This window comes from Magallana gigas, chromosome 1 (assembly GCF_963853765.1).
Source record: "Magallana gigas chromosome 1, xbMagGiga1.1, whole genome shotgun sequence".
In the NCBI taxonomy this organism is placed as follows: domain Eukaryota; kingdom Metazoa; phylum Mollusca; class Bivalvia; order Ostreida; family Ostreidae; genus Magallana; species Magallana gigas.
In genome coordinates this window covers 31,245,815-31,267,738 of record NC_088853.1, presented here as the reverse complement: position 1 = coordinate 31,267,738, position 21,924 = coordinate 31,245,815, and the positions used below count along the sequence as shown (strand labels likewise).

Genomic DNA, 21,924 nt, shown 5'->3' with positions numbered 1-21,924 from the left:
TGGAAATTTTTCTGATTTGTGTTTTTTATACATAAGATTTTGATGATATGTACGCCGGTTCTGTTTATGCTGTTTAAGAATAACAGGACTAAGACACTTTTTAAAAGTCAGGATGCTGTGCAATGCACCTTGTGTGCTCATTTATGTAGCACACATAATGTTCAAACTCATAAACAAGAAATTCCCGAGTGCAATGAAAATTAGGTCACAATAACACTGATCCACGGACATTCCATTCTAGTTACATGTCACATTAACTGCTGGTGGGAATGCATCATTCCGAGATCCAAAATCTTCCTCCATAAACACTGTTTAAAATGACAACTCTTTACATTCCTTTCCAAGTTTCCATTCACATTTTGATGATGGCATTTTGTATCTGTTACTAAACGTGTGTAAACATGCAATGTGTCTCACTGACGGCAGCATCAGTGCTGCCCTCTCTTAGATGCTTAGAGATAACTCAGCAGGGAGGTAAGGATTTTAACAATATGACAGCGCTCATGGATTGCAAGAATTAGTTATTCTAAGTGGTATATCTTTTTACTGAGGAAAGCTCTGTCTAAACGGTTTTCAGATATCATTATACACATCAAACAGACAAATTTAAGCCCTTGATTATTTTTTCATGTTCACTTCCTTTAACAAGATTTTTCCATGTTCTTGTTTTAATGTACATAGTACATGTATCTATTATCTTCTCGTTCTTATGCGCACTGGTGTTGCAAAAGTTCTGTCGAAATCAAAGAAACAATTAAAAATCAGTCAGGTTATTCAGTTAATCAGAGACCATAATTAGTGAAAAGTTAAGATTTTGTATGCTTCACAAGCGTGCACTCAAATTCAAGCATATGAATTTGTTTGCTAATATATGCTACATAAATAATTTTTAAATGTAATCAGTCTTCTTCCTGTACATATTTTTCACATTAATGTTTTTTCTTACAACACCTTAATTTAATGTTTAATACATTAACTGTATAAACTGTGTGAACAATAATCATTGAATCTTTAAATTAATATAAAATGTTAGGTAATTGTTTTTAACTTAAATGAATCAGACATAACAATTAGAAACATGATACAAAACAATGTACAACAATAAAGTTTCTCATCTCCTTAGTATGATCTTTTCTCTATTTGTTACTTTAATGAAACAACCAGTTTTGCCTCGCTACTCAATGCATTTAAGATATGGAAACCTTAATCAATGATCCTAAATGGGTTTTTGTTCTTTTTACACAGGTCCGCTTGCTTATTTAACACCGTTCTTTCTAGGATTCTCGTTGTATGTCTCCAATACGACAGACGATTATCAATTTCACGGGAAGCTGTGTTTTAAGGACAACAACTTTACACTAGACACCATACCTGCTGTCGTAAACATATCTTGTCCTTCACATGGACAATACGTTATATACTACAACGAAAGATTAGGCTCTTACCCGAGTGAATACTCATTTTATGCCAATAACAACCTATGCGAGGTCGAGGTGTATGGTAAATGTTTTATATACGGCGGACAAAACAGTCATTTTAAGATAGATGATATTCTAGTAAAGACATAAGTCTGCCATTTAAAAAAAAATAATTGATAGAGGGCCAACGGTGTGAAACCAGATATACTTGAATTAATCTGCATTTAACTCTTTAATGGTACGTAAAAAATATGTCATTGTTAATTTTCATTGAAGGTTGCAAAAAAGAAGGATTGTACGGTTATAATTGCTCCATTCCTTGTCCTGACGTCAACTGTCAATATTGTCACTTAGACACGGGCACCTGTCAGGGGTGTAAACCTGGGTATCAGGGTGATAGGTGTATATCAGGTATACAGTCCACATTTATATATTTAATATTAACTTGAAATACTTCTATTTATGATCAAAATTTATGTTAATGTTCAAAATATTCAAATAAAGATCAATGATAATTCCTACGTTAAAAATTATAACTAATCATAATTTTAAAAAAAAAGGTTTAAGTAATCGGAGTTATAGAAACTAAAGGTTAAGAAATTGTTTTTTAGGTGAAAATTTTTTTTATAACAAAGGCAATATTCTACATAAAAATGATCTTCCGGTAATCACTATAATAAAGTCGCTTTTCTTTGTTTCATTGGCTCATATTTTCTATACGTAGATTTCCATACTTCGCAAAGAAAAAAGTAAATCAAGAATTACCATTTTTTCTGCATAAACATTGTTGTTGTGTTCTAAAGAATACACTGTGGTTTATATTTTAAAATAACATTATTATTTTTTTATAATATAAGTGTCCAAAAATAGAGGTTAAAACCGTTGAAAAAAATGCATGTAAGTTTTAGTCAAAAAGCGTCCAGCAGAGCATAGTATGATCAGTATTCATACGGAAATATGACATCACTAAATCTACGTAAAAAAACATGTCTATAAAAATTCTATATTCCAATCAGTTTTTTTTTTGCAATCAGTTTGCCCACACGGATTCTTCGGAGAAGGATGTGCCAACAAATGTGAAGACAATTGCAATGGTTGTAACAATGTAAATGGTCTCTGCGATTTTGGGTGTTTACCAGGATGGAATGGAAAATGCTGTCGAGAAAGTATGTTCTATCCTGAAATACTTGCATAATTTTATTAGAGTGTCTATATGACATTTGTAACGATAGTGTACTTAACTGTACTAAAATGTACGATTCCCTCAAAATATTACAGAAATATTGTATTGGACAGATTAATTTTCATATTTGAACTTATTTCATATTTGCATGAATTAGGATTTAATTTGTCATTGATGTTCATGTGTATGTTTGGTCATTTCAATAGCGTGTAAGACAGGGTCATATGGTGTTAAATGCAATGAAACCTGTGGACATTGCCGCAACACACAGAAATGTTTTCACATAGATGGATTATGTCTAACTGGATGTGAAGCTGGTTATAATGGGTCCTTATGTAAATCAGGTATGTTTCTTGATATTGGGTGGATAGATATATACTGTGGAATCATAAGATTTCGTGGTTGCTCAATTTTTGTGGTATTCGTGGGTAGCCCTCGCCCACAAATTTACATCCTCAACAAAAACAAGTTATTAAAGATTTAGTTTAGCTTCTGAAAGTAAAATCTGACGCATCCACAAAGTTACATCCTCACGAAGAAGCAAAAAACCGCAATCCACGAAAACTGACCCCCACGAAATTAAATGATTCTACAGTAGATAGATAGACTAGATGGATACGACAGATAGATGGATGGATAGATGGATGGATGGATGGATAAATGGATAGATAGATAGATAGATAGATAGATAGATAGATAGATAGATAGATAGATAGATAGATAGATAGATCAACATTATAAAATATAGATAAACATTTAAACGATATATGATTTTTGGGATTTTCATTTGCAGTTTGTCCAGAGGGATTTTATGGACACGACTGTTCTCACAAATGCCACGACACGTGCAATGGTTGTAACATAGTTAATGGTTTATGTGATTCTGGATGCAATCCAGGCTGGAAAGGGGATCACTGCCGCGACGGTATGTTATATAAGAAATTTCATATGCAACGTTTTTGGGTATTGATCATATAACATAACTGACATCACTATCGATATGCCTTTATAATATCGAATACAATTAAGTACAGCTATCTGTAAGAACCAGGCAGGGGGTGATTCATGACCAACTCAGATTTCTATGAAATTTTAATATGAAGTTTTATGGACCACCAGAATATCATTGGAGATAATGACTTTTTCGTTCAACCTTTGTTGCCATGGTAACGTGGCACCATCTAAATGTACCTGAACAGCAAACACCAACACATACTATTTTGAGTTTATCTCTTATTTTAGGCAATTAAAATTTTTTTTTTAAACAAAACTATACAAATTTTATTTTTGTTTCTGGAAATATGGCCCAATATATTCACTGTTAATCATAATAACAATATTATTCTACCTTTCCAACAAATGGTAAAAATAAGTTCAAAACATGTTGTTTTTTAAGAAACCGTCATTAAGGTTTTTCCTCAGAATCAAACATTTTCAAGGGCATAATACGTAAAAATGCCACATGTGCCAAAATTTTGAGCACAGAGAATAAAAAGTACATACCCCTTACAAAACACTTTTAAGATAAAATTCATGGGTTTTTAAATACATAATGTGTTACCATGGTGATGGAACTACATGAAAATTCAAATTTTGACATTTACACTACCTATCATCATATTTTGGAAAGATATTGTGGAAAAATAACACTTATCAAAGAAATCGTAATACCTAAAATAGAAAGTACACACCTTGAACATTTTAAACTTTAGATAAAACTGATGGGTTTTTAAAAAGCATTTGGTAACCATGTCAATAAAATTTCCCAAAATTTCGTTTTCATCAAAAAAACAAAAATTGTTACATTTTGTCGACATACTGCTAATAATAAATACAAGTTTAAAAAGAAATAGAGCATATAAGATAGAAAGTACACATCTTAAAAATGACAAAATATAGATAAAACTGGTGACTTATTAACTATTAAACTGTTGCTATGGCAACGAAATATCCAAAAAATGGCCTTAAAAAATACAACTTAAATTGTTACATTTTGGGAGCATATTTTCAGTTAGCCGCGCAAGTTAAAAAAAATTTTGAGCATATATACATGTAGCAAGGAAAATACATATCTTAAACTTGAATTAAAGCATTTGGTATCTTAGTATTACTCTTTTACCTTAGCAACAAAAAATATCACCACAATCTGTATTTGACTAAAATAAAATTTTGTCAAATATTTAAAAGATCAAACTGAGATATTAAACGAAACATTCATTAATTTCAAATATACAGAATTGAGAATGCCAATCCTCACAATTCAAAATTTAGATAAATTGTAAATGTCTGTTACCATGGCAGGATAATGACTACAGAAAGAGTTAAAGCAGAAATGACTATTCACGTTTATATCTATGTATAAATCAAAGTAAAGTGCTGTGCTAATATGTTTCAACAAGGAATATTTCAAAATCACAAAAAGTCTATTAGCTAGAAATTATGACTGTGAGCAAATTAAAGTTCAGCTTTTTTTCATTTGAATTCTTTAAAATTGATAAAAACTAATACAAAAAATAACCCCCATGAATATTGCCTTTCTTTTGAAACCTACTTTTTATATATCTATGCATTATCACAACTGTTATTACCATGACATCCACAGAAGCGGAAAGAATACATATAAAAGTACACCTATCATTTATGACTCCATGCATGTTACATGTACCGTACATACATACATTATCTAAACAAACCAACTATCATTGAAAGACAGCACCAATATTTCTACATGTACAAGTTTAAACAATCATATTGGTACCTTCAAAGATCCATCTTCTGCTTTAAATATAGCAACAGAAACATGCCAGCTCATGCCTTTTTGTCCAAAAAAATCTGACTGCTTTTCTCTATAAAGTGCAGGAAGGAACTTCATTGCCCAGTCCATAAGAATCAGAAGTTGGTGTGGCTGCAGCTCTTCTAATGCTCTATATCTACCCTCTTCTTGGTTCTGAGTCCTTAGTATGTGGGCTTTCCAATCTGATATTTTCTGAAGGGCTTTCTCTGCTGTTAATGCTAACTCTTCTGCTACGTCAGATGATGTGGACAAAAAATGGGAATGTTAAAATACATGTTAAATGAAGTGCTTTGCTGCAAATATAAAATAGCTAAGCTCTAATTCTAAATAATTGCTAAAAAGAATTGAAATATTGCTCTGCCAAAAAAATATACTCACTTCTGATATTTTGGATTTCATTAAACAAGGCACTGTTTATTTCATTGAGGATGTTGCATTTTCCACAAATTTCTTCATGGGAATGATCACATTCTTCCTGCACCAGCACATTGGTTGGGTGACTCAAAGCAAACTTCAAACAATGATCTTGACATCCACTAGATAGTCCCACGCTTAATTTATATTCTGACTTGAGGTACATCTTTAAGGATTTTAGGGCAGTGGTGAGACTGGCAACTGTATTTGTTTCAGATCCTAATCCTTTTAATTGGTCACACATTTTAATTAGGTCATCTACAGCTGCAGCACCATCAGTGGCAATGTTGTCTAGACCTGTAAGGTTGGTTCTCTTACTTGCAAAGCATGTAGACAGAATTTTGTACAGAGTAGAATCTGACAAAGGAACAAAACCTGTTTCAGAGCAGTATAACTTGTACATTTGTAGGAGAGAGGAGCGGCATGTTGTTCTCACTACTTGGGGTATGGTGACAGTCTGTCCATTGTCACAATGCAAATCTTTTGTCCCATATGAACAAATTTGATGAAATTTTGGATCCAAGAAAAAAGATAAAGCATGCTCCAACTTTTCTTTGTTCATGCGATGCCGGTATCCTGGTTCCACGGGTCCTGGTAAAGAACCTGCTCCATGAGATGCAGCATGTGCTCGACTTTGATCAATTTCCCACTTTGTAAGTCCTGGAATGAGTTTCTGAAGTTTCGATTTACTATGTGCATTCGGCAAGGACAGCAGGGACAGAAGTTGACGTTTGAAAGCATTGTTCTCAGCTTCACAATAGAGTTGAAGAATTGTATCAGTGATTTCAAGTTCTGTTTTATCACTTTGTTCTGTATCCTCATGACAGTTGTCTTCATAAAGTAACTGGAACATATCACTGGATTGTCCTGGAGCCAAATGATTGAGAACTGTATGCACTACCTCCTTGGCCTTCCTTTTTAAATATCTTCTTGTGCTAGACTGGACCTCCCTCAATGGAGTTTTCAGCTGAAACTTTATTGGGTTTACTTGGCCACCATTTAGAGACATCAAGCTGTTGTTAAGATTTTCTATTCCATGTGTGAAGTGTATTTGTCCTTCTAAGGAAGTGCTCCAGCTAGATTCTTGTGACAAAGTATATGTTGTCGATTCATCTGTCTGTGAAAAAAAAATTGAAATGATCACTAGAAACAGTTTTCCATCAAGTGAATTTTAAAAAAAAAGTTTGAGGGAGGTTGGGGTTTAGAAGCTGTACAACTAAATACAAGTAAAAAACTGTCAATGTGACAGCAAACCGGGTTTTCTTTTATGTGAACTGTATCCATAATCCAAGTCAACCCGTATCCAGTGAAATGGAGTACCCTATATGCAATATTTTGCCAAAAAATGAATAAGTTCAAAAGCTGGTATTTTTTTCATAAATTATCGGAAATCAAACTCCTAGCAATATGCACACCTCTGATATATGTACAATTGATCTGCAAAAGAACAACTTCCTATCTTGAAAACTGTAGGAGGAGTTATCCATACAATGAGGGTACCCCTTTTGGCAGCCGCCCACCCACCCGCCCGCCATTTTCACCATTTTAATAACCTAATTTATCCGTAGGAAACCCGGTTAAAAAAATAAATATGCAAGGGATGTTTGAAAATTATTGAAACATTATGCTAAGGTTCTGTTCCCACTCACTCCTAAATGATTTTTTACAAAATTTACAGTCATATCAGATATTGAGCATTGCAGTTCTCGAATATGATCAGACTGAAACAACTGTTTATTTATGGATTAAACCTACATCAAACCTTGAACCCCTTGCGAGGCCCAAGAATTGTTCAGGAGCCAGAGTCAAAACAATTTTAAAACATAGGTAATCACAGATTACAAAGCTCACCGAGACGAGGTATTATGAGACCACCTTTATCATATTATATGAAAATCATGATTTTGACAAATTTTAATCTACACTATTTGAACTAACTAAAGTAAGAGCTTTTCTAAACAAATTGTGTTAAAATAAAAGATGATTTTTAAAGATTTTTCCCTTCATACTCCTATGTAAAAATTTGACAACCCCCCCCCAATTGTGGCCCCACCCTACCCACAGGGATCACGATTTGAACCAACTTGAATCTATCCTACCCGAGGATGCTTTCACACGAGTAATAGCTTTTCTTGCTGATCAGTTTCTGAGAAGAAGAATTTTCCTTCTACATTCCTATGTAAAAATTCAACATCCCCATTGTGGCCCCACCCTACCCCCGGAAATCATGATTTGTTCTAATTTGAATCTACACTACCTGAGGATGCTTCCACACAAGTTTCAATTTTTTTGGCCAAATGGTTTTTGGGAAGACTTTTAAAAAATACCAACAAATTTTCAATGATTTTTAATTTTCTCCCCTTAAATGAAGTGGCCCTTCATTTTAACAAATTTAAATAGTGGGTCTGGAGATGAAGTCAAAAATGAAAAAAAAGTTAACGTACAGACAAACAGACAAATGGACGCTGGACTAAAAATGATCAGAAAAACTAGCTCACTTGAGCTTTCAGCTCAGGTGAGCTAAAAAGTGGCCAAGCTCACATACCCCACTCTCTCACATTAATTGACATTTATTGTACACAAAATGAATGTGTGGTAAGTGTTAATGTATAAATATTGCACATAATTTAATTTAATAAAGAAGCACAAGTTCCGAAATGTTATCACAACACATGCACATCTATAAATTTGTCTTCAACAACAAAGTTCTACATGCAAGTTGTTGCAAGAGGTGTAATTAAGCCATATGAAAAAAATAAAGCTTCTATAATCATGATGATTGTGTGATTTTGCATAAATTGATATAATTTATTTGCTTGACAAGTCTAGTGAGTATTAATTAACACCATTTTAACTCACTGGATAAATCATATAAATATCACAAAATTTACAAATCCTCTTTATATATATAGTTTTTTAAGAGAACTTTACATATGAAACACGATTAGACATCATTGATATGCCCTGTTTTTACAAAAGTGTTACAGGGGATTCTGCTTTGACCTTAACCTCTACTAAATTTGGGTCAAGATCATTGCACATCCCTTAATTAAACAAGTACTCTATGGGTGATGAATAAACTTGATTCATGCTCACCTCACAGCCAATACCTACTGGCAGTCTTCTGGTCTAGTCTGAGATTCATTGGGTCAGAGAGAGAGAGAGAGAGAGAGAGAGAGAGAGAGTGAGTGCAAAGTCAAGACAAGGATTTTGACAAATAAAGGTCTGCTAGTAACTCAAGGTTGATATAAAAACTTGATTCAAGGTCACTACACAAGTCAACCTTTACCAGAAGACACTTTGTCTGTGAAGGATTTGCCAGATTGCGCCAAGGGGAGAGAAAATATGCCCCAGGTAAGTGATACCAGAAAGACAGATGGATGGACGGACAGACAGACTGATCCCTATTGGGTGCCGGCTAGGAAGATATACAAATTTTAGGGAATCAAGTATCAAAGCAAATACCTGTGACAAAGTCTCTGAATGGCACTGTTCAGCGGAATTCTCTGTCTTTGAATGGCACTGTTCAGCATAATTCTCTGTCCTTGATTGGAGGTTTCATGACTGCTGAAAATGTATATATGTTGATAAGTAAAAGATCAAACTCATACAGGTTTTATTTTAAAATGCAAATTTTGAGAACTGTTTGGTCCAATTCTTTGCTCATTACAGTATTTCTGTAAATAATTTTTCATCCCAATCAACTCTCCAAAAAAATTATAATATTTTGTCAAATTACCCAAGCAATATTCATCTCTTTTCAAAGAGATAAATTCAGAAATATTCAAAGTAAAAAAAAAATAGGTTTATAACAGGTTAAAGAAGAAACATATGTACAATGTGCATGTGTCATGGAAATGTATAAACAAAACAAAATCATTTGAAAACAAAATCATCTGACTTTGTCCAAATTTGAGAGTTGATTGATTTACTGTACTTTGAATTTTATGCATCATTAAAAAAAAATTCAAAAAGTTTCTGACAAATTGTACACACAACTATCTTCAGGATTTCTATTACAATTAGCCTCATATTTTATAAGCACATGAAATTAGTGCATAACATAAAACTGTTTGAAGACTAGTGAGAGACAAAATGATAACATTACCTGTGAGGTTGCTTCAGGGGTATCATCCGAGGTAATTTTGCAAATTTGAGCAGAGGAAGCATCTTTACAGCACTGAAATTATGTCATTTATTAAAATTTAGCTTGACAAAATAGTTTGTTACTCCAAAATAATAACTAAAACGAGACGCAAATGCATCTGAACTTTAACTTGGCCATGCAGCGATATAAATTCTTTATTTTATAAATGGCGATACCGATTGTTTTAGTTTAATTTGTGTATGACGTGCGATTCCGATAAGGTCAATATCATAACTATATTGAATATAGACATGATCAAACAGATAAATACATTGCTTTTATTCTAAGCAAAGTTAAATACATTTTGTTAAAAATGCAGCCAAATTATTTTTAGAGTTTTTTAGGTAGTATTTACTTTAATTAAAATAGTATACAGAAATAAGTTTTTATTGTGTGCGTGTGTGCTCATCTATTCCCTTATTCACTCATGTATATCATACATGTATAAGTTATTTAACAGCATTAAATTCATTGTTTTATTTGTTTTAAAATAAAACATAAAAATTATCTCTTACCTCGCACCATTTCATTTCCTGGGTTACATTTTTTCTACATCTACTGCACAAGCCTAAAAATGTATTTTAAATTATACATAAAAGACATAGAAGCTAAAATATTTTCCTTTATTGTGTCTTGAGTTAATTTAATAGAATTTTTTAAAAGGCTTTCAATAAAGATACATGAGTGATATATTAATTGTGGCATTTCACACTTAATCATAGGTAGGTGCTCCCTATTCAAATCAATATAATAACAATTTACTTTTTATCTCCATATAACCTACTACATGTATAAAATGTTATAAAATAAAAATGTTATACATTGATTAAGATGGGTTTTAGTGCCTATGTTAATTCTGAAATCTATCCTGTTCTCAATATTATATAAATTGATGTGTCTGCATTTTTAACATGTATGCAAAATCTATTCATTTACATGATATATGCAACTTTCACTACACAAATACAATACATATATATACCTGAGCCAATAGGGACAATATATCCATATACTGTATGAAGGTGCCGAGACATAGACAAAGTTATGCTCCTCCCAACCTCTGCCTTTGCCGTTGTACTGTGACTCGGGTGTGAGCAAGATGACTTCTTCTTCCTTCGTATTTTAAGGGAATATCGATGAAATGGACAGATGGTATAGTCCCCAAATAGCGAAAAAACACCAGCACGGTAACATATCAAATGTCCCTCAGAAGCTATTTCTCCTATGTTACATGATTTGAGATGGTTTTTAATGTTTCTCCTACAGTTTTTCACGTACACTAAACTGTTTTCATTTGGGAAATAAGGTGATGTTGTACACTTGCTTTTATCAGGCAAAAATGAAGAAAAACTGCATACAAGACTACTTTCCATTGATTCTAATATTCCCCTAATATGAAATATATTTATCTACATGTTCAATATATTAATTAATTTCAAATAAAACTACATTTTCTTTCCTGCATAATCTTAACCTTCCATGACCTTCTACACACAGAAGAACATACTGTACCCTTTTCAACTCCAACACTGAAAAGCGACAAAGGGAGATAACTAGATTTTGATGAAATTGCATAATTTCTAATCGTAATATATATTCATAGTTTCAATAACCCATGAAATTTTCAGTTGATATAAATTCTGCATTATCAATTAAACAAAATTTTGTTTTCCATATACCTGGAAAATGTAGGATTTTTAGAAACAAACCTTAAATGTGTCACCACTATACAATAGAGACTGTAGACTGATTCAGCAACTATGGTGTTTGTTGAGTTCATTTTTTTTTAAACCAGTGCACAGAATCAAATTATATTTAAGAAAAAATATTCATACAGATGTATTTCAATGTGTTTGTACCAATTTTTACAAACAAATTAACTATCATGAATCAGTCATCTATGTCTCTGCCTGGTTCTTACAAATAGCTGTACTTAACACATATCTTTGTAATGAAGGATTTCTTACACTGGGTTGTATTGCTTTAAGGAACTCTAAAACGAATACCAAAATTAAAACATTAAATGTTATATAACTAAAACACATTCAAGATTTTGATTTGTTGCCATCTATGATTTTTCTTGACAAAATATCTGGCACTATATTTTAGCTTCCAGAAGCGGACCATATTTCATGTTAATTTGGCTGGTCAATGTGTGTTTCATATTCCTGACTAGGAGCATATCAAATCAAAATTAAACACATATTTAATATAAATGAACAATAATATGAATATAAATATAAGCATGCAATGCTTATTTTTGGATGACGTCGGTCCTATACATGTAACGCACCAGGCCGTGTAAACAAATTGCCATATATGTACAGCGCTAGTGCTGTAATCAATTTGTCTGCAAGGCCTGGTGTGTAATAGGACCGACGACATCCAAATATTTAGTGCTTAAATAGTACATATTTTATCAACAGCGTGTGACAACGGAACATATGGATTTGACTGCAATAAAACCTGTGGACACTGCCGTGATGTAAACCAGTGTATGCATTCAGACGGATTATGCTTGACTGGTTGTGATGACGGTTATCAAGGAACATTATGTCAAACACGTATGCAAATTAGCAAAAATAGATATTGTGGAATCATTAGACTTCGTTGTGCCTCAATTTTCGTGGAATTCGTGGGTACCTCTCATTCACGAATTAACATCCTCCATGAATTAATAGATTAGGGTTTCAAAGTCATATTTCCTTTTGTTGGTATGAGTAAATACACGAAATTACGTCCCCACGAACCTGTACAATGTAAGAAATCCACGGAAATTGGTCCCATGAATTTAAATGATTCCACATTATTGGTATTTAGATTTGGATATTTTGCAGTGCAGTTTTTCTATTTTAAGAGGTATGAGATGTCTCCATATCAGTTTGATGATAATATTCTTTTCTTTTTAAACATCACCAGAATAATACATTCAAGATAGGAAGATAAAAATACCACATGGAAATCAATTTATTGGAAATTATCTAAATTCAATTCAAATGTTATTTTTTGCTCTCATTTATTTTGTAAAAAGGAATCTGTGATGTTTAACACAATATTACAACTGGGTTTTTTTTTTATACAATACTGATACCATTCTGTTACAGAATTATCGTATATTAGCCCTTTAAACTCATCTGGAGAGAAATACTAATTAAGATGTTTCTCTTACAAAACTAAATCCCTTTTAACTATCCCTCAAAAATGGAAATGACTTATGCCTATGCCATCTAACATAAAATTCTTTTTATCATAAAAAAGCTTGTGAGTACGGATTTTATGGAGTCGATTGCAAAGAAATATGTGGACAATGTCGTGACATAGACCAGTGTTTCCACACTAATGGAACATGCTTAACTGGGTGTGTTGCTGGATACCAGGAACAATCTTGCAAAACTCGTGAGTACATGTCTCGATTAGATATTGATAAAAGACATTATGTGCTTTGAGATTTATTAATATTCAAATCAAAAACAATAAATCTTTAAACGCAAAGTTAATTAAAATTTTGATTTGTTATATGTATATATTATATTATATATAAAAGAGTTGATTGTTGTTGCATATTGAAATTTTAGAAGAAAAATAATGTCAGCATGCTTTAATCATCTACTTCACAAAAAATCCCATGTTAACTACTGTAAATTCTTAATTAAACGCGAGGAATTAATATTCGCGTAAAATCGCGAGAAGCCCGTCTCGCGAATTCTAAAATCTCGCTTTTAATTTTGGGAGACATGTAAACTACATGAAACTATGATGAAATTTCGCCATTCGCGATTTTATATTCTCGCGATTTGATGGTAAATCGTTGAATCGCGGAATTAAGTACTAAAATAAGGAATCTACAGTATTAGACAGAGGATTGCAGCAGTTAGTATCACATATGACTTTAGCAGTTAATTTACTTTTATAGACTTCTGACTGCATTAAAGAGGCATTGATCAAATTCTTTTTTTCTGTTTCTTATATTCACAATGCTTTAGGAATGCATATGCAATGACCAAATGAAATCTGTGAGGCAGTAGTAAAGTTATAAGCAAGATACAGGGCTCACAATTCTTTGTGAGTTAAACAAGGCTCGTGTCCTGTTATTGTTTCCATTAGTTCAATATACCGGTAAACAAATTTCAAGCTGATTCTTCCATCAACCTATTCAATTTTAACAAAAATAAACAGATCCTAACGTTTATTACATCCATTTAGGTCTAAACATTCATTCCAGTCAAAAACTTGAATGTTCACCTCAACATTCAAAATGCTAACAAAAGTTTTGTTATCATAGCAAAGAATTATAAGCTCTGTACCTCGCTTTTATCTCAACAAATGACACTCAAATTCTTAGTGCCTGTTGAGATCGCCTCACTGAAGCGTTGTAAACTATTAAAAAAAAACGGAAAATATTGTATGACCAAAATTGTGACAACGCCCCTTTAAAATGTAAAAAAAAAAAGTTTACACTTTGTGAAGTGAGTGATAACTCATGTCATTCGTCTTCTTACTTTGTAGCTTGTGACGAACATTTCTTTGGAATCAATTGTTCACAAAAGTGTGATAAAAGTTGTGTCAACAAGACGTGTCTTCACGAGACTGGGGAATGCCAAAGCCCTCATAAGGTTCATTTTTTAAACATTTCAATGTTTATCCCTATCAGTATTAATGTCACTGGTTTTGTCATAACCCCGTATTTTCGCCTTTATTACAATATGGTATATTTAATAATAATGTTGCATGATGGCGAAAAAAAATAGGCGGAAAGAAAAGGTTTTAAATCCAAAGCACATTAACAACAAAAAAATGTGTTGCTTATTTCGTGCTTCTTTCAAAAACATGATGTGCGAGATACACTGATTGTGTCTTGTGTTACTGTGGCTTGAATTTGCTTAATTTATTTTTTAGCATTTAATAAAATATTTCATTATATATTAAATCAATGATATTTCTTCTTCAGAATTTCTCCTTTGTTGGTGGAAGTATTGCTGCCATTGCTATTACCTTTCTTGTTGGTATTGTCATATACAGGTGACAATTTCATGTTCGGTGCTATCATACAAATTTAGAAAAATTCCATTAAAAATGCAGATTTTTTCTGGGATCGTATTTGTGCCTACATACTTTAAATTTAATTTTAGAGCTCGTTATAAAACTTGCAAACAGGAAATAACCAGGTCTATGGAAGATGAAACATCAGTTACAATTAATTTATACAGTACGTTCTGTTGACTCTGTTTAGAACAAATAAAGATATATTTTTGTTATAAATTGAATATAAGAATTGATCAAGTATGACTTTGTAGGTTTGTCAAGCACTTTGCCTTTGGGATTACCTGATATTTGTCAAAATGTAAAAGAAAATGAAATCAAAATAACATCTATGAAAATGTCAGAAAATCCTTGTAAAATATCAGAAAAGGTGAGTAATTGTAAAGAGTTCGAAAATGACAATGACGATGAAAACAATGAGGAGGGAATTTCACATGGAGATCTTCATATCAATGGAGAACGCCTGATTCCGGATATTGCTGTGAACAACTTAGGAACAATTATACAGGAATACTCTGATAATGATGACGATGGCTTTAAGAAGGAATATGAGGTATGTGGAACTTATTAAATTAAATATGAAGACGCTCACCCTCTTTAGAAAATATAGAAAAGGTGTACATTTTAAATATTTTGCATTACCTGAATTATATGATATGGGCCTTCAATGGCCCCCTAAAATGAACATCGTCATTTAACTATAATTCTTTGTTTTCTTTGAACATATATATAAATGATGTTTTTACATTGTTCATTTTGATCCAAGTGCCCACAATTTAGAAGTATGACATCGTAAAGACAATCTTTTCCCGCTCTTTTGCATTTTTAGCATATGCTTGTGTTCAAGCAGGTTTTCTTTCAGAAAACATAGAGCGCATGCTTGAACAAACAAAATATTTTAATCAGATATCAATCTAGTCAAGACTAATAAGTGACAAAATATGTGTTCTTCGTTCAAGCATTCGCTGTATATTTCCCATTCGTAATAAGATAAGAATAAAGTCAATTTTTGACCGTTTTGATTGAATGATAGAAATAACGTCTCCTCTAACGTCATATATTGCAAGTGAATGCAAATAAATGAAATATATTTTATATCAACTCTTCTGAAAAATAACGTCACATATCATTGTTCCCGAAACACTAAAAAAATGGCGAATCACGGGGGCAAAATTTAACTTGTATAAAGTATGTTTTAAAAAAAAAAGGAATCAGCATTTTTTAACATAATATGCATGATTAAATTTTAATGCCTTCTTCAGACATTGTTTTATGAAGGAATCTACCCGTGTGATATTGCAAAACTTCCTGCGAATATTACCAAGAACAGATTCAAAACAGTTCTTCCTTGTATGTATTTGTTTTTTTTATCTTAATTATGCAATTGTTGTTAGTAATAGTTTAAATCCCTATAAAACGTTTATTAATTAAAATTGAAAAGAAAAAAATTGACACCTGGAATTATTACAAGTGTATAATTTTTTTCTGATTTGTTTTCCATTTAATTTCTTTTCATTAATCTTAAAATGATCAATCGTTTACAGATGACCACTCAAGGGTTATTCTGGTCAATAAAGATTCAGACTACATCAACGCTAATTATATAGATGTAAGTGTAACCAGATGGTATGACGTATTTATCATTTCATAGATTTTAGAGACTGACCAACTGATCAAATTTAAATTTTGTTCTTCAAGTTCTCAGTTTTTTATACAATTCATTTTCATAAACTAAAAATTCGTTATAATGTTTAAGGTATTTGGACAAGAAAAAGTCTATATTGCAACACAAGGTAAATATCAAATCATAGATTGAGCAACTCGTGTACTGAAAAACACGTATAAACGGTTGTTTTAATCTGTTCTTTACTAACTGGTTAGGACCTAGAAAAAACACAGTCGAAGAGTTTTGGTTAATGGTCTGGCAAGAGAACGTTTCTCAAATCGTCATGTTAACTAAAGTAACGGAAGGAAAGAAGGTAAATTTTGATAACTGTTGCTCCGAATCAGTAATAATTTTAATAATTCAAAGAGCCTGACCAAGAAACTTTTTTGTTATTTCTTCTTAAGGCGAAGTGTGTCCAGTACTGGCCAGACTTAGAAGAAGACTTTAATTGTGACGTCTTCACAATAAGCACAACTCATCAAAGGCAGTATGCAAATTACGTTATCCGTAAGATGAAAATATGGCACATAAAGGTATTGCCTCCCAGTATATGATAAACATTTGAATATATGACATTCGCCCTTACAAGAGCATTGTGGAAATTATAATCGAAGTAATTAACAATACACAATTTATTTTTTAGCGAAATGAAAGTAGAATTAGTACACAGTACCAATACACCTCCTGGCCGGATCATGGTGTACCGGATCCACTTAATCTTTTACTATTCAAAAACCACGTGACAAGATCAAAATGTGTAACACATGACGGTCCTACCTTAGTTCATTGCAGGTAAGGTACTAATTCATTTGGGATATATAAAGATGAATGTCACTCATATACCTCGAAAAAGGAGTGAAATGTAGTGTAAATTATATAAGATAATGGCGCTTTAAATTAGTGACATTTTAAATTTCTATAATAATTTTAAAATTCATAATTTAATAATTGTGTGTGTCCTTAAACATGGTTAACGGTTAGTAAGAACACCATTTTGTGAACACTTTTTTGTACAAATTTTATTTATTAATCAAATTGGTGTCGGTTGTAGGAGAAAACATATATAAAAAAATAAAACAAAATATAAGATGACTTTATTTTCAGTGCTGGAATTGGACGTACAGGAACGTACATAGCAATCGATGCCCTGCTCAGAGAAGGTCAAAGGAAATCCAAAATCAACATTGCCGAATGCGTGAAAGAAATAAGAGAAAATAGAATGAATATGGTCCAGACTTACGTAAATATCAATATAGTGTCTCCATAATGTAACTTTCTATAACAGACAAACCTTAAATTTAACATATTTAAACCTGGTATATATTAATAGAAAAAAGCATTAATCTGCTAATTTAACGAGTAAATTATCAGTCACTTTACATGTGATGAAGATAAAAAAAAAACCTATTTCAGGAACAATACAAGACAATTTACCAGACTCTGCACTTAATGTTTATGTCACCTTCCACCGTTCAAAATGAGACAGAATTCCTTAAAAAACTACATACTGAAAACACCGAAAACCCAACAAGTGGATTATCGTTGAGAAATGAGTTTGAGGTTTTACAATCAATAAAATAAACTTAAGTTCTAACTTCTATTTTGAGTGTTATATAAAATGAGAAAAAAGTAAAGTTCATTCATTCAAAGTTCGATGCAAATTGTTTCTAAGTGTTTTGTTGAAAATATACAACGAAATATGTATATAGTTATTTTATTTATTTTACATGTTTCAGAAACTTCAATCAGTTCGTCCTCGATATACAGAAGGAGATTACACAATAGCGACGCAGTATGGAGAGTTATCGCCCATCCGCCCTCGTAAGTGACATAAAATTACTAGAATAAAAAAAGATATTTTAAACTATCCTTTGATGTAATTTTACCAAAAACTATTTTTCTGACCGTCTCATAACATTTTCTTTTCGTTAATAACTTGTAAATGACATATATCTCGCTCATTATCTTATTTTTAAACGTCATTCGTATTCGCATTCATTATTATCTTTTAAATATACAATCGGTTCATTTCAAATATTTTGTTATCTCTATGTTGTAGTTGACAATTACATCATATACCTTACAACCAATGTTCCAAAACGTGAAAACTACATCAATGCAATAACACTACCTGTATGTAATCTACAAAATTCTATCAATTTTAAAATTTATGATTATATCCTTTTATAAAAATTAATCATTGAACCCTTCTTCAAATTTTCGATTTATTTTCTGTATTTTTATTTATCTGTCTTTTACGTGTACATTTAAATGTTTAGTCATTTACAAACCGGGATGCATTTATCATTACCCATTGCCCGACACCAGAAAACGCCATAGACTTCCAGCGGCTGATCAGTGAGAGTGAATCAGAAGTAGTTGTTTGTATGGAACCTCTAACAAATGCTGAATATGTACGATCTCAATACATTTTCTAACAATAAGCAATTGACTCTTAAAAGAAACGTTTAACTTAAATAACATGTTATATATTTCATCCTAATTGCTAATGCACCTTACAGGAAGACATACGGATTCCAACAACAAATAACTCTCGGAATCCTTACCCTTTTATCGTTCAACTAAAACAGGAGGAACATATGGCTGGAATTACATGCCGTAAAGTTGAAATAACCAATGAACGGGTCAGTATTGTTCCAAATAATTACCTATGATCATTGTTGTTATTCAAAATGATTCATACGAGGGTTGTTCGGAAATTATTGAGACATTTTCTCTTATTCTTTTTGTAAAAAAGATAAACTCTTGAAATTTTACTAAAACGTAAATCAGGATAGAGTTTATCAATGTGAAAAGTTTCTTGTTCATGGCATGAATAGATCATTCCTAGTAAGCTGACCAACGTGCCTTCGTCCTGTAACCCGGCGCAACCGCAAACTTTTCGAAACGTGATTTTAACGCTTCTTATTGCTCCCGTGTTTTAAACACCTTAGAAACGAACTGAAATAAGAATTATTCTTTATCTCTCATCTTTTGTTTTAATTTCCAGATGTCATCATTTACATTTTCTCTCATTCTTATTTTTTAAGAGAAACAATCGAGTTATTTTTCCCGAAAGTCTAATTACTGTGAATGTCTCTTGCAGTCATTTTTTACATATTTTAGAACTGTTGACAAAATTCAATGTAAAGTCGTTGTCAGATTTTTATTGTTTGGTAAATATATGTGTACCATATCCGTATTTCAACTCGAACATCAGTGAAACTTTTTCAACAGTTAGTCGCAAAGGATAGCAAAATGAATATATTTAATTTGATTTCTTTTATCATTAACTGTAATTCTACGGACACTTATAAAGTAGACGTAAAAGTTGTTTAATCTCCGAGTTCATGGCTGCGCCGGGTACCTCGACCATCGACTTGTTTATCTACTGTCGTAAACAAAATATTAAATATTCTTTTAATATTGCTTTGTTTTATTATTTGTTGGTGTTTCTTCAGTGTCTATGCCAATTTTCACCAAAATTCGTCACTTAGAAAAGAAAATAATTGATTTGTCTCAATAATTTCCGAACAACCCTCGTATATTGTATTAAAAGAAATGTTCATGAATTTGCCAGATCGGTAATAAAATGTATCCGATGGAATGGGCGGAGCCATCGTTTAACCTAACCCCGGTCAATTCCCAAACAGTTTCACAAATCCTTAGTTTGGTTTTCTTTGCAAGAAACGTAGACTCGGAGCGCCCCATTACCATCATTAGCAGGTAGGATCTTTGATGCGTACATTAGTAAAATGATAATGTGAATGATTTTATACAGGTAACCACAAAGCCAAATTTTGGTATTTTTTTTCAAAATTTAATCAAAATTAAAATCAAGTAACATATTGATGAAACACCAAAAACAAAGGTAACAAAATAGTTGTTTCTTTGAATAATGCATTAATGAGAAACGATTGTAATCATCATGATGGCTGAAATATTCTTAAAACTTTTGTCAATAATCAAACTAAATATGATTTTTAAAAGATTTATAGATAAACCTCTCTTGTCTTTTTACATTTAGAATTAAGATTTATAACAGTATAAAAACTATTTTGCTGTGTTTCTTTTTAAAAGAAATATTAGGCAAATGGCGGAACAAAACTTTTTATCTGAAAACAACACACACACACACATGTGCATTGTATATGAAATAAGAGAGCATAAAGCTCACAAAATGAATATTTTATTGCTAGAGATGGAGCTGCTCTGTGTGGCGTGTTCTGTGCTGTATACAACCTGATACAACAACTGACAATGGACGAGGAGATAGACGTGTTTTCTGCCGTCAGACTCCTACAGACACTACGTCCTGAACTGTGTGATTCCCTGGTAATTTCTTTTCAAGCATAAATGTATGGAATTTATATGTATAACCTTAAAGAAGTTCAGGCTTTTTTTTAAATTTTGGCTGGTACATGTATATGTTATTGTTTATCTTAGCAATGGTATCATTAGGAAAAAGGTGAACCAGCCTAACCTAGAAATCCATAATAGGGGTCTTGTCAAAACAGTGAACATCTCAATCATTAAAGTTTACTTGAAATTTTGTATAATAACGATTTGTATGTCTTTTTATGACGCTGTGATGATATTGAAGAATTCTTTGATATTGAAGAAACCACGGTGTTAATGTTGTTTTTTGTTTTTTTGCTTTAGGATGAGTACAAAATGATCCATGATGCCTTATTCAGATTTATAAAGTCGCGAACAAACGAACACAACTACTGCAACCAACAAATATGAGATTGGTGCTTGTTATAAACTGATTACTGTAGTCATGGTGTTAATGTAAAGACAAAAATAAATATATATTTTTACAAAGTCTCAAGTTATGATTATTTAAATCGAATTAAAAATTCTTTTTTTTTGTATCATAGCATACTGATTAGTTTGTGTATGGCTGATGCAAATGAAGATGTTCTACATTAACTTACCTATAAAACTGTCTTTATTAAATCAATATGTCTTGTACTATATCTATTTATAATTGTTTTACAATCTCCTTTTTTAATTAAAGAATACATGTGTTATTTTTATATTTTTGTGTATTTATATCAGTTGTACATGTAGGCATGCATATTTTGAAAGCATTCTGTAAACTCAGCTCGTAAGCCTTTTCCCATTCAAAGGATGTTTTTGATTGCTGTAAATACGAAAAGTTAATGTATTGAAACAAAATGTCCATTACTCATATCAGTACCGTTAAGCCACTGGTTGCCACGTTTCCTAATGTAGTATCTTGGTGTCCAATATAAA

At 32.0% G+C, this 21,924-nt stretch overlaps 1 protein-coding gene and 1 long non-coding RNA gene across 2 annotated transcripts; one reads left to right on the top strand and one right to left on the bottom strand.

Annotated features, from left to right (window-relative positions):
- Positions 1 to 401: 401 nt before the first annotated feature.
- LOC105345959 (receptor-type tyrosine-protein phosphatase epsilon) lies at positions 402 to 21,636 on the top strand. Its single transcript, XM_066085879.1, has 27 exons — positions 402 to 474; positions 1,246 to 1,500; positions 1,695 to 1,829; positions 2,453 to 2,584; positions 2,808 to 2,945; positions 3,395 to 3,526; positions 12,383 to 12,520; positions 13,215 to 13,352; positions 14,463 to 14,569; positions 14,905 to 14,975; positions 15,086 to 15,162; positions 15,251 to 15,549; positions 16,259 to 16,346; positions 16,541 to 16,605; positions 16,753 to 16,789; positions 16,878 to 16,975; positions 17,067 to 17,195; positions 17,306 to 17,454; positions 17,767 to 17,902; positions 18,076 to 18,222; positions 18,399 to 18,483; positions 18,722 to 18,795; positions 18,942 to 19,076; positions 19,185 to 19,307; positions 20,243 to 20,388; positions 20,862 to 20,997; positions 21,325 to 21,636. The coding sequence occupies exons 1-27, from the start codon at positions 402 to 404 to the stop codon at positions 21,409 to 21,411; spliced, it is 3,330 nt and encodes a 1,109-aa protein (XP_065941951.1). The 3' UTR covers positions 21,412 to 21,636.
- LOC136269981 (uncharacterized) lies at positions 6,397 to 9,382 on the bottom strand. Its single transcript, XR_010707610.1, has 2 exons — positions 9,275 to 9,382; positions 6,397 to 6,926 (listed from the first exon to the last, which is right to left on the bottom strand). It is a non-coding gene; the product is annotated as an uncharacterized lncRNA (long non-coding RNA).
- Positions 21,637 to 21,924: the final 288 nt, after the last annotated feature.

What these genes read in the sequence shown, in the direction of transcription:
- LOC105345959 (XM_066085879.1), top strand. Translation starts at nt 402, where the DNA reads ATGCAATGTGTCTCACTGACGGCAGCATCAGTGCTGCCCTCTCTTAGA. An exon ending in CGTTGAGAAATGAGTTTGAG is followed by an intron (nt 18,223 to 18,398) that starts GTTTTACAATCA and finishes TACATGTTTCAG; the next exon opens with AAACTTCAATCAGTTCGTCC. An exon ending in GTTATCGCCCATCCGCCCTC is followed by an intron (nt 18,484 to 18,721) that starts GTAAGTGACATA and finishes TCTATGTTGTAG; the next exon opens with TTGACAATTACATCATATAC.